This window comes from Chiloscyllium plagiosum, chromosome 4 (genome assembly GCF_004010195.1).
Source record: "Chiloscyllium plagiosum isolate BGI_BamShark_2017 chromosome 4, ASM401019v2, whole genome shotgun sequence".
NCBI lineage: Eukaryota > Metazoa > Chordata > Chondrichthyes > Orectolobiformes > Hemiscylliidae > Chiloscyllium > Chiloscyllium plagiosum.
The window spans coordinates 81,841,237-81,853,655 of record NC_057713.1 but is presented as its reverse complement, the minus strand read 5'-3'; the positions used below and the strand labels follow the sequence as shown (position 1 = coordinate 81,853,655).

The 12,419-nt window shown below is 37.7% G+C and overlaps 1 protein-coding gene across 5 annotated transcripts in view; it reads left to right on the top strand.

The window, feature by feature from the left end:
• rnf19a (ring finger protein 19A, RBR E3 ubiquitin protein ligase) overlaps nt 1–11,793 on the top strand; it is a 74,352-nt gene extending 62,559 nt beyond the window's left edge. For all 5 annotated transcript variants that reach the window (XM_043688492.1, XM_043688493.1, XM_043688489.1 and 2 more), the window contains 5 exons: nt 1,892–2,006; nt 3,885–4,043; nt 5,808–6,021; nt 6,761–6,904; nt 9,921–11,793. In XM_043688492.1, the coding sequence (XP_043544427.1) occupies nt 1,892–2,006; nt 3,885–4,043; nt 5,808–6,021; nt 6,761–6,904; nt 9,921–10,593 (1,305 nt within the window). In that variant the 3' untranslated portion in view covers nt 10,594–11,793. The remainder of the gene's footprint in view (nt 1–1,891; nt 2,007–3,884; nt 4,044–5,807; nt 6,022–6,760; nt 6,905–9,920) is intronic.
• Nucleotides 11,794–12,419: the final 626 nt, after the last annotated feature.

Genomic DNA, 12,419 nt, shown 5'->3' with positions numbered 1-12,419 from the left:
AAGTATCCAAAATGGTATACTTGTTCTTGAGGGGAACGACTGCAGGGGGTCCCTGCACTGGCTGCTTCCTCCCAGTCCTCCTCACTGTCACCCATCTATCTGCCATCTTTGGAGTTACTACTTCCCTTACGCTCCGATCTATGACCCCCTCTGCCTCCCGAATGATCCTAAGTTCATCCAACTCCAGCTCCAGTTCCCTAACATGGTCTTGGAGGAGCTGGAGATGGGTGCACTTCCTGCAAGTGTAATCAGCAGGGACGTCCATGGCATCCCTCACCTCAAACATGTTGCAAGAGGAACATTGCACTGCCTTCACTGCCATCCCTCTGAAAGTAACCTTTTATTAAAAAAACTGGGTCTAAAGTATACAACAAGCAAAATGCAGCACTTACCTACTTACCACAACGGGTCTTATTATTTAGGTTAGAGGAGGAGGGCGGGTGGGAGACACTACCTCTGTAGTGCCTCGGGTTCTTCTCCTGCGCGCTTTTAAAGGGAAAAAAAAACCTACCTGGCTGCCCCTCTGGTCTTCGTCACTTCCCCCTGCTGCTCCCGCTCTTTCTGTAAAGAGAGAAAAAAAACACCGCTGCCCGCTACCGGTAAGTAATTTTAAAACAAACTGTCTTACCTTAGCTGCTACTCGCACTCAAAGTGTTATGGAACGTTTTGGCATTATGGAATACCCTGTGGCATTCAGCCCAGCTTAATATTTTGTGTGCAGCCATGATGTCGGATTTATTTGTTTTTCAGCCTTTATTTTGTCTTTTGGGCTCAGCATTTATTGATGGGAGGTCCTAAGATAGAACTTTGTCACTAGAAGTATTTGGTGGGGCAATGGCAGTGTACTTGTTTGCTTAGTTTGTCACTGATTCTATTAATGACGGTCTCTTTAATTGTTTAATTAGGATCTCTTTCTTTCTAGCTGCCTTGATGTTAAATTAATTAATCTTTGATTTGTAAAAGTTATTTTTGTCAGTTGAAGGGAATTTCTCATTTAGAATTGCAATTGTTCTCATAGGGGGGTTGTGGGGGAAGGGGTGCTTGGGCTGTCAAATCCAAGAGAATTTCCTATAAATGACAAAATAAGCTACTGACTTAGAGAAGGTCTCAGTCAGACAGGACATTTGTCTGCAGGAACATTTGAGAGGCTGGAAATGTAACAGAATTTTTAGGAGTTGCTATAAGCTACTATGTAGAGATTATTCCTGGACTACATTTTAGTTATGACTGCCTTATCCCAGGAAGGGCATTCTTTGGAGGGAGTGAAATGAGGGTTACTGCAATTTAATGAGTTGTTTTAACTGGGGAGATTGATTAAACCAGGTCTCTCTCTTTTCTGTAGTTTAGGAAAATTAGAGGCAATCTCATGAAAATATTACAAATTCTTAAGGGGCTTGACAGGTAAATGCTCGGAGAATGTTACCCCCTGGTGGGGAGTCTCTAATGGATTGCACACATAGAACTGAGATAAGAGATTCCTTCACACAAGGGAATATGGAACTCTGTATCCTAGAGCTCTATAATTGCTCAGTTATTCAGTACATTTAAAACAGGAAAGTAGAGTTCAGATATGATCTTGTTGATTGACTAAGCTGAGTATTTTACTCCTGCTCCTACTTATTATACTGCCTGACTCCTCATCTGCGACCCATCACTACCCTCCATCCATGCTGCTTCCTATTTCTCTTGCAGTAGTAGCTTTGTATATCGCACTTCTGAATGTAAAAACAAATAAAGGTGTTTCATTAGAACTGAATTGGACAAAAGATGTAGCTCCTTCATTTCTTCTCCCATGGAGAGCCCAAATCAATGCGTGCTATAATAAGGAAAGGCTGAGTGATTGCAATGAAGGAAAGCTTCTTACACATTGAAGATTTTTTTTAAATTTCAGATTCATAATCGCTACGAAGGAAAAGATATTTCGAAGCATAAGCGAAACTTGGCAATCACTGGAGGTGTGACGTTATCAGTAATTGTTTCTCCTGTTGTTGCTGCAGTAACTGTAGGTAAGCAAACAGACATTTAACAATGTTGAATTCTGGTCAATAATTATTGGGTAATAGTTATGTTTTTTGATAATTGATTTTAAATGCACTATTCTATTCAAAATCGGAACAAAGAAAACATTCCCGAGCTACAAGGTTCCTAGCTGTTGAATCTGAACTGTCTGCACCATTATTTTTCTGCGATCTATTGTGCCTCCCTCCACTCAAGTTGTTTACTGGTATACACAATATTAACTGTCGTCTTGTTACAGGAATTTATTGTTGTATCTGTGCCAAAGGTTTCATTTCCTATGAATGTTTGGCAGTGAAACGCAAGAAAAGCTGTATACTTGCTCATTCAATTAATGTTAGAATAGTAATGATTTGTCAAATTACACAGTTTCCATCTTTATCAAATATTTGTTTAAAATTGCAGTGTTTGCCATTTACATTTAAAACAACTGCCACTTCTCCACAATCCTAACTGTGGAGAATATTTGCTTTAATAAATATATTAATATTGCATGGCCTTATACATTTTTGGGCTTGAAAAGGGTAAAGAAACATTTTGAGAACAACATTTTTGTGGTGTTTCTGGCCTACTGCAACACTTTAGAGATCCTGGCTTCTCTGGTTCTCTTGGCAATTTTCACTTTTTATTTGGCACAATGTGAACAAAAATGAACAAAAGTAAAAATTCTAATTGTTTCAAAATTTCAAAAGGACTTGCCTTTGAAAACTTTTGCAACTCGTGGCATAGTTTTGTATATTAATTTTGTTTAATGGGCTGCATTGTACATAGCAAGACCACACAATTTGGTTTTGATTTTGCTAATTGAGAGAGACTAGGACACTGGGGAGAACCCCCCCATTCATGATATTTGTCAAATTTATAAACTGCAACCATGTAAAATGAGTGTTAACCAATCAGCCACTAGTATACACATAGGGCCTCATTTATCCTTTCTCTGAACCCTTGACACTGATGAAAATTCTGCTTCTTGGGTTTTTAAATCTGAGCAGATAATTGAAACCTTGAAAGTTGAACCATTGATCATACAAACCTCTACACTGAAGAATTGATGGCTATCACTCAAGCAAAGATGATATTTCTGAAAGTTTTATGATCATCGGGCTTGATTTTAGATGGTCATGTTGGATAATATGAGGGATATGGATATTGTCAGTCTGCACTCAGTTTTTTTTTAATGATCAGATCATGTTGGAGTAAGCAAAGGCATGTGCTGGACTCAAATTTATAGTGTGCTAATCATGCAAATTGACATAGAATTTTCTTCAGAAGCACTCATGCTGCAGCTAAAGTGTACCCTTTGGATCCAGCCATCAGGTCCTGGGGACTGAGCTAACTATAATTCCATTACTTTTCCTGGTACATTTTTCTCAAGTGAGTGTAGTTGTATACCTCCCTTTGTGTCCTGTTCTTTATGACTGTTTCTGAGAATTTTTTTTGTTCTGTTGTGAAGACCAATAGAAAATACTTGTTCAAAGACTTTTCCACTTCCTTATTTTCTAATATTGCTTCTTAGATTCGCTGAGTATAAAACTAGAGTACCAAACTGTATTGCCCCTTGCAATGTCACTGTCAGAATAGTAGATGTTGCTTTTAGTCTTTTTATGTATTTAAAACTATTTTGTTTTTCTTAATATCTCAAGTCTCAGACCATTCAAAACATGTTGTGTTTTTTTGTTTTGTTTGGCTAGCAATTCTTTATCTTTCCTCCTACCTCTGCATCTAGCCCTTGCAAAGGTTGACGGATTTTCTGTCTTTAATTTTGATGTGGTACCCAGTTTACTTAATGAAATTGACAGTGTAATAAATATCCTTCATTAATTGGGTGTGTTTTTAAGTACATTTGTTTTCCTGTTTTGCTTTTACAGGTATTGGGGTTCCCATTATGCTGGCATATGTATATGGAGTAGTCCCAATCTCTTTGTGCCGTAGTGGTGGCTGTGGTGTTTCTGCCGGCACTGGGAAGGGTGTGCGGATAGAATTTGATGATGAAAATGATACTGCTGGTGGAGGAAATACAGCATTGGGTAAGGGCTAGCTTTTATAAGAAGTTCACTTACTAAAATGGTTATCTATAGTATTCATCTCCAAGTACATGATTGTGTATGTGCTTAAATACTTCTAATTTATACTATTCTTTGTGTAGAATTGAATAAGCAACACTTTTAACAAATGTCTATAGGCAGCACTGTTGCCTGTCTACCATGATCACTGAGTATAATTTGTCCAGCACTAGCTTTGTTATATTTGTTAACCTATGAGATTTAGTTGCTGCCTATTGTTTACAAGAAGTGGTAAATTCATGCCTTCATGATCACACATTAATGTTATTTTAGCAGTTTATTTGCTAACCTCCAGGGCTATTTGTGTACTGTACAAAAATATGCCTGCTTAACTCTACAAAAGTCTATTTATAAAAAGATTCATTTGTTTAACTCACTACCTCTCACCCCTACATATTGGAGATAATTTTTCTCTTTTGTTATGCTCTGTCCATAATGTTTGAACAACTATTTCCACTTTATGTAACTGACTGTCATGAGGGTGCATTCCTTTCCTTTTAGTTTTGGTTTGATTCTTCACCCTGTAACTGGGGGTAGTGTTTTTCATGGTACAGTGCAAAGGTATTCAAACTTTGTCCTTGGGATAATATAGGTGTATACCATGGAGCATTGTATATTACAAGGAAAATGGAGAACAAGAGTTGGAACAAAGCATGTAACAAATTTCATTCTGCATTCACAAATTTACAAACGTTCTCGTTTTGCTGATATAAGGTTTATGCACCAAAGAACACCACTAACAGCCTTTTAACAATTCCCTTGATCCACAAAATCAAGTGCACCATAACAACAAATAAATCTGAATTGCTAAGCCTTGGGAACTATGGCCAGGAGGACATTCAGATAATGGGGTTTCCAAACTATTTTTGTCAGCCAGGTTTGTGTAGTGGGCCTGAAGGAGAAACCAGATTGAAGTTATGACTGGCCTGGCTCCAGTGATGAGGGGATTAAGGGGGGTGGGTAAATTCGTGGTGGGGGTAGCATGAGGCTGTTAAGTGCCTTGATAGGCCGAAGGGCATGCAGGTCACATTTCCACTTCCCCTTGTAAAATGGAGAGGCAGGTTTGGGTTAACAGTTAAATGATGAACTCTCAAAACAATGTTCCTTCTCAGCTGTCAAATTAATCTCTGTGGGGGGGGGGGGAGAATAAGATTCAATCTTCTTATTTCAAAATCTCTGTCCTGGTGTCTCTGCTGCTGGACCACACTTTACTGAAAAGGCTGGAGAGTTCTCTGTTAAAATACAATTGTGAATTATTTTTCATGATTAGCTGTGTGCATTTCTGTCTCTGTAATTGGTTTCTGTAACAACAGACTACGTAATAGGTCAGCACTCTTAAATGTAGAGCAGTACTATTTCTTTTCGATGACTTATTGTTCCTGTTGTGTGTAGGTAGCCGTGCCCATTATTCAGTTAGGTTGCACACCTGTAGAACTGTTCAGTTTGTACGGTCTATTCTTACAAAGCTTCTTAGCGAAACTCTTGATGTTACAAATTTGTAGAAAATATTCCTTTATAGGTGCTGCATGATTTTTTTTAATGTGAATGCTCATACAGGATTTATGTCCATTAACTGTATGGCTGTAATACATAAGGAACACTTCAGGAAACTTGTACAGTAGTTCATATTTGTAACTTAAAACATCCACTTAATGTTGCAATTGCTAGCAAAAAGTGAAATGAACCAAAGATAATAAACTGCTGCTATGTCTCTTCCTGCCCATTTAGATACCACTTTTGTTGTTGAGGCTCGCAATAACCCCAGTATTGGAGAGGGCAGTGTTGGCGGCCTAACGGGCAGTTTGAGTGCCAGTGGCAGTCACATGGATAGAATAGGTGCAATACGAGACAACCTGAGTGAAACAGCAAGCACCATGGCGCTGGCTGGAGCTAGTATCACAGGCAGCCTTTCTGGAAGTGTGATGGTCAATTGTTTTAATAGGTAAGCCACACTTGATTTTTTTTAATACAAGAAGTCCTTTTTACTGTCTGCAGTATTTTCAAGCCTGTACTTTTGAATAATAAAAACTGCAGGAGTTGACCCAGAGGAGGTAAGGAATTGAGTGCAACTGAGTGCTGATAAAATGATTGTTATTGACATGTCCATGGCCAAGAATCATAGCAATATAGAAATAGATGATCTGGCCCATCACATCTGTGTTCCTGTCTCTCCATTGACCTCACACCTCTCTTGCTGAATCCCCACCTCCACCATATTTCTACTTCTCAGTTTCTGTAATGGAATTTATGGGCTTTTTCAACAACATTTTGTGACAGAAGTTCACATTCTGCCCATCCTCTGAAAATTAGTGCACAGACCCTTTTAATTTTGCAAATTGTATATTGATATCTTATTATTTAATTGATTAAAATAGTTGACTACTTGTTGTGATCCTTCACATTTTAAAGCATCTCGTATCGGGTTGCCCCTTGATCTACTGAGTTCAAGTGGAGGGTGGGGATAAAATTTGCAATTTCTCTTTCAATTACTAATCTCCCTTCCTATTGAATCTACTCTGCCATTTTTTTTCTTTACTTTCTCATCCTTCCAATAATGCCAAGTTTAAAAGGTCACAAACATGTATTTTGTTCATGTCCGAGGTATTCCCAGTGATGATCTTGTTTTTGTTGAGAAGGGTACTTTTCCTGTTATCTCACTAATTTTGACCTGGTTTTCTTAGATTAGAGGTGCAGGCAGATATTCAGAAGGAACGGTGCAGTCTCAGTGGTGAGTCTGGCACGGTCAGCATTGGGACCATCAGTGACAATGCCAGCACAAGGGCCATGGCAGGATCGATTATCAATTCCTACAACCCACTGGACAGGTATCCCACTTGGACATTTATTTTTAAAAATCAGTTCATCAACTTGTGATCTTTTAAATATATAACATTATTGTTGCTATTTGGATTAATAATTGCTTTTAAGTTTAAAAAGCATGGATTAGAAAATATGTATAGCAGTCAAAACAGTTTATAAATTCTAATGTAATGAAAAGTGTACTCTTTAATTGTTGCCCAAATAATAGCCAATAAATAGACAGCAAAAATACTGTGAGGAAGGTCCCCTGGTGAATTATTGTGCAACCTTGAACATAGTATTTTTCATGATCATAGGGTGTTTCAAAGAACCTTACAGCCAATTATGTATTTTCAATGATACTTATTATTGTAATATAGGAAATGCAGCAGCCAAATTACAAACAGTAATGACTTAAATGGTGAGGAAATCTATTTTAATGTGATTTTTGTGATCAGCATTGACCATTCAATGGGAAAATCCTCTGTTTCTGTCCAACTAGTGTTACTGGATTCTGTGTGCCTTCCTGATGTGACAGGTAGATCCTTGGTTCATATAAAATCACCGTTACCCATTGCAGATCTTATTGGGACATTAAGTCTGCTGTTCTTGCATCTTCATTCCATGTTAGAAGTTGAAGAAATCATGAAACTACACTCTGATAAAATAAAATCAGAGAATGTTGGAAAAACTTACAAATAGAAAGATATCAGAGCTGAAATGTCATTGGTTTGAAATGTTACCAGAATTTGTACTGTTTTCTGGCGGTGACTGAATCAGAAGTATTGCATATATCTGTCTTCTGGGTTACAGGGCAATAAACAGGAATGTTGATCCTGAGTCCAGTGAGCAGTTCAAAATTTCTGTAGCATTTAACTAAGTACTAAGTATGAAATGGTATTGTGAGTTTTATTTTTGTCACCTGCTTGCAAAAACAGTCCATGTTATATCACAGAAGGATGTAGATGTATGATCCCATATGCTATTCCCAGACATGTTCCTTCACAATGCAGTTTACACATGACTTCTGAAAGTTAACTCTGAAATTACACTTAAATTTTAAACTTTAAATACCTTATGAATGTTTTCACTTAATCTGTCTGTTCAAATAAATTTGTTGTAATTGAAACACATATCTCAGATGCACCCCTTGATACTCCTCAAAACAGAATACCTGGTTGCTGAGAAATCTTTGTACTTTACTTCAGACATGTAGTAGGTATATTTAAAAAGACACAATGCTGTAAATATGCTGTACAGAAGCTTCCTGACCTGCTGAAAGAAACAGCATTTCAGCTCAATGACCCTTCAACCAACATTAGGTGTACATCCTGTCAGCTGGGTATGTTGCCTTAATGAACAATCAAACTGGCAGAAATGATTACCCTAATCTGAATTTGTCTTGTGAAAAATTGTTCCAGTATCTGCCTCTATTTGATATACAGTGAGCTTTGATCAAAAGAGCACCTGCATGGATTTATAATCAGATTGGGCCTAATTGACAATAACTAAAAATTGCATCAGAACTCAAATAGAATTTCTAGTTGGTGTTATATTAATTCATTTTTAAATTAATAGTTCTGAGCAGATCTAAGTTTCTTTGTCTACTTTCACATGAATCAATTAGGTAAAGAAAGTCGCCAGTTTCACTGGTTCTGTATTTCAGTGAGTGACATACATATTCAGATTTAAAAAGGATAAAATAGAAGAACACACGTTGTACTCTTTTCACTACTTGAAAGAGTTTGGGTTTAGTCTATTGAGTTGTGCTCCGTTACCCAACTTCAAACAGCCTTTAACTTCCCATTTGTATTAAAATATGGATTTAGAACTTAAACTGCTTGATTCAAGAGGAAGACTTTATTGCTAAGATTATTGTTGGCCTGTTTTCTGAAATATGCTCCATGTCAAAAATTCTAATGGTCCGAATGAGCTGTGTAAATGAAAGTGCTGGTAGATTTAACCGTTCTGTACTCTGTATCTCTGAATGGATTTCCTGGTCTGAATCATGTTATATGTAAAGCAAAGCTTTATTTTGTCAAATATTGAACTTTTGAATACACTGATGCAGCAAAAAACCTGTATTTAAGTTAGCATTCTTAGGTAATATTTGATACAGGTGCTTTCAACATAAAGCTTTCCTTTGCAAAAATCAACTTTTAACTCCATGTTTGCAGATGATTGTTCCATTAATAAATTGGACAAATACCGTACATGTATTTTCCATAGGGATCCAGTTAATAACCTTAAAGGAGAGCACAATTGTGCAGAACTTCAAATGAGTCGTTCTGTTAATTTTAATATTCTCTCAGACAGTGTGAATTGTATTATTTCTGCTTAAACATTGATTCATTTAAGACCTGGCATGTAGGCTTAACTGGAGACTCTCATTTTTAGAAGTGCTGTGGTTGTAGAGGTATCATTTGTTTATCCACCTTTCATTAAAACACGAGCAGTGGCAGCCATGTGGCAAGAAATAAATCTAAGATATTGCAGCAAGGGAATGAATTACAAGATGCAAGGTCGGTTGATTGTGGGGAGGCAATGTCCAAGTGGTATTTTTGCTAAACTATTAATCCAGAAACTCAACCAAGTTCTGAGGACCCTGGTTCAAGATGGTGAGTTTGAAATTCAATAAAGAATTTGGAATTAAGAATCTAATGATGACCGTGAAATCATTGTCAATTATCGGAAAAATCACAATTTGTTTCACTAAGGTCCTTATGGGAGCAAATCTGTCATCTTTATCTGGTCTGGTCTGCATGTGACTCGAGACCCACAGCAATGTAGTTGACTCTTAACTGCCCTTTGGACAATTAGGGATGGGCAATAAATGCAGGCCCAGCCAGAGATGCCCTCATGCCATGAGTAAATTTTTAAAAAATCAATTTTCATCACCAATTCAGTATCTGAAATTGTTGAACTACAAATATATTTTGCATTTTCTACATAATGTGCTCCAATTGAATATATTTTTGTGTGAATGAATATTCTTACAACTCACCTGTAATGAACTTGACACTTGTGTGCATCTGCTTTCAGGGAAGGAAACAGTTTGGAGGTGCAAGTTGACATTGAATCAAAACCTGCCAAGTTCAGACACAACAGTGGAAGCAGTAGTGTTGAAGACAGTAGCATGCCTGGACGCAGTGTAGCAATTTTACCTACAGCCCCTGTTCTGGACAATCGATGCAGTAACACCAAGTGGCCCAAAGAAGCAACGACTAAAAAGTGCAAGGGAAAGTTGCAGAAGAGAGGTAGTATGAAGATAAATGAAACTCGGGAAGAAATGGATGCACAGTTACTTGAACAAAGAAGCACCAATTCAAGTGAATTTGATTCTCCTTCACTTAGTGACAGTATACCATCTGTGGCAGATTCTCACTCCAGCCATTTTTCAGAGTTTAGTGGATCTGACATGGAGAGCATGAAAACTTCTTGTAGCCATGGTTCGAGTGACTACCACAGTCGATTTTCAGCAGTCAGTCCCCTACCAGAGGTGGAGAATGATCGTTTAGAGACGTGCCCATCACAAGGTGGTTTCATTGCTTCTGTTACAACTGGGCCAAGTGCAGATGTCTTGCAGCTGAGCTTCATTGCAGAGGAGAATGGGGCTGCAACTTCAGGAGTGTCAAATTATGCCACTGAGGAGGCAGAAAATGTAACCAATAATAACCAGTTGCAACAGACCAGTGCAATTCAAACTGAGATTTAATCCTTCTATGCTGTGATTCAGATCGTAAGATATTGCTAATCAGTCCTGCTTACAGTTGATCATATGGTAATTGATATAAAAGGAAACTAATAACTTGGAAACTGAAACCGGTGCTTATTAACCAACAAGATCATGGAGTTTGAAAGTCAGGGTTAAACATGTCATTTCAGCATGTCTCCCAGTTCACTGAAAGTTTGGGGAAATGGGTAAGTGCAGTTTTGTGAGAGGTGTTTATTGGACAGTGCTGATGTCTCTCAGATAATGTGAGAAATGATGGTCTTTCTCTGTCACTAAAATGTGCATGATGTGTTGTAAAACATTAAAACAATGTGCAACTGAGTTGGTAAAATCCCAGAGTGCAAGCAGAAATCAGTAAAGATTACATCAGGAAAAAACGCTTTCTTGACTGTGGTTCCCTTCGGTTATCAACAATCGACTCTCCCTTACTGTTTCCTGGTGCCTTTGGAAAAGACGGTTTAATACCAATGTTATTAAGGATATATTTATACTTTTAAAAAACTGTATTGGACTACAGTATGTCGCAGGAGAATGCTAAGAAAATACAGTTGGATAAAGGTTGTGTATAATGAATGATCTTAAAAATATAACCCCATATTAGCCTACCAAAGACAATACTCAGGCTTTAGAAAATGTTTTGTGTAACAGATTTAACTGGTTTCATTGTTCTGAAATAGCAAGTGTTCAAAGCAAATGAGTGCTGCTGATGCAGTTTGTTACAGGCTGAAAGTACAGTGCAAAATCTGCACATTGCTTTGTTGGAAGCATTAGAGAAGATAGGTGAAGACTATGGCCTTTTTTCCTCATGTGTGGCAAGACACTAAAAAAAAAACTTCTCAAAGGCTGTCTTCAGCCTGTAATGGTGCACTGTTAAAATTACAACATACTTCACTGAAATGCAAAATAAATTCATTAAATGTGAGTATGTTTTGCACATTATGCAGTGTTTGGTTTATGTTGCCATGTTGATAATGCTTGAAATTTTATCTTTCTGAACAGAAAAATAAAAAAAGTCCGAAGTTGCAGTCTTTTTAATTTTCTTTAAGCTTTGGAACACTAGTGCCAGTTACAATATATGTTGCATAATGCTTGTTTTGATTTTTGTATATTTGTTTGCAAGCTGGTTTGCCTAACAGGATGACTGTAAGATGCATATCTAAAATAAAATACAGTTAAAAATCAGCTTCATGTTTAACTTCTAATCTGCAAGAGGGTTAATAATTTGACATTCTTGAAAATCGTACTCATGTACAGTACCTCCATGGCTCAGTCAGTCACTGGAGGCAGACAAGAACTCAGGTTTTTCTTTGAGGGTGGCATGGTGGCTTAGCAATTAGCACTGCTGTTTTAGTGCCAGAGACCAGGGTTCAGTTCCACCCTTTGAAAACTGTGCAAGAAACGTTCTCCCCGTGTCTGTCTGGATTTCTTCCCATTTTCCAAAGATGTGTAGGTTAGTTGGATTGGCCATGGTAAATTATCCAAATGTACAGGCTTGGTGGATTAGCTGGCCATGGGAAAGGCAGGGTTGTGGAGTAGGAGTGAGTGGGTCTGTTTGGAGGGTTGGTGCAGGTTCAATGGGCCGAACGGTCTGCTTCCACACTGTAGGAATTCCATGATTCTCTGAATGATGTCAGGTGTTACTTGTTTGGCTTCAGTGTCCAGGTTAGGAAGAAGAACATAAACCAAGCTTAGTATTTTAAATAGCCTTCCAGTGCCTCAGTGAAATTCTTTTGTCTATTTAACTTAAAAATATTTGATTTTGACTGTCATATTACTACTTAATGAAATAACCACTGAGGATGCAAACT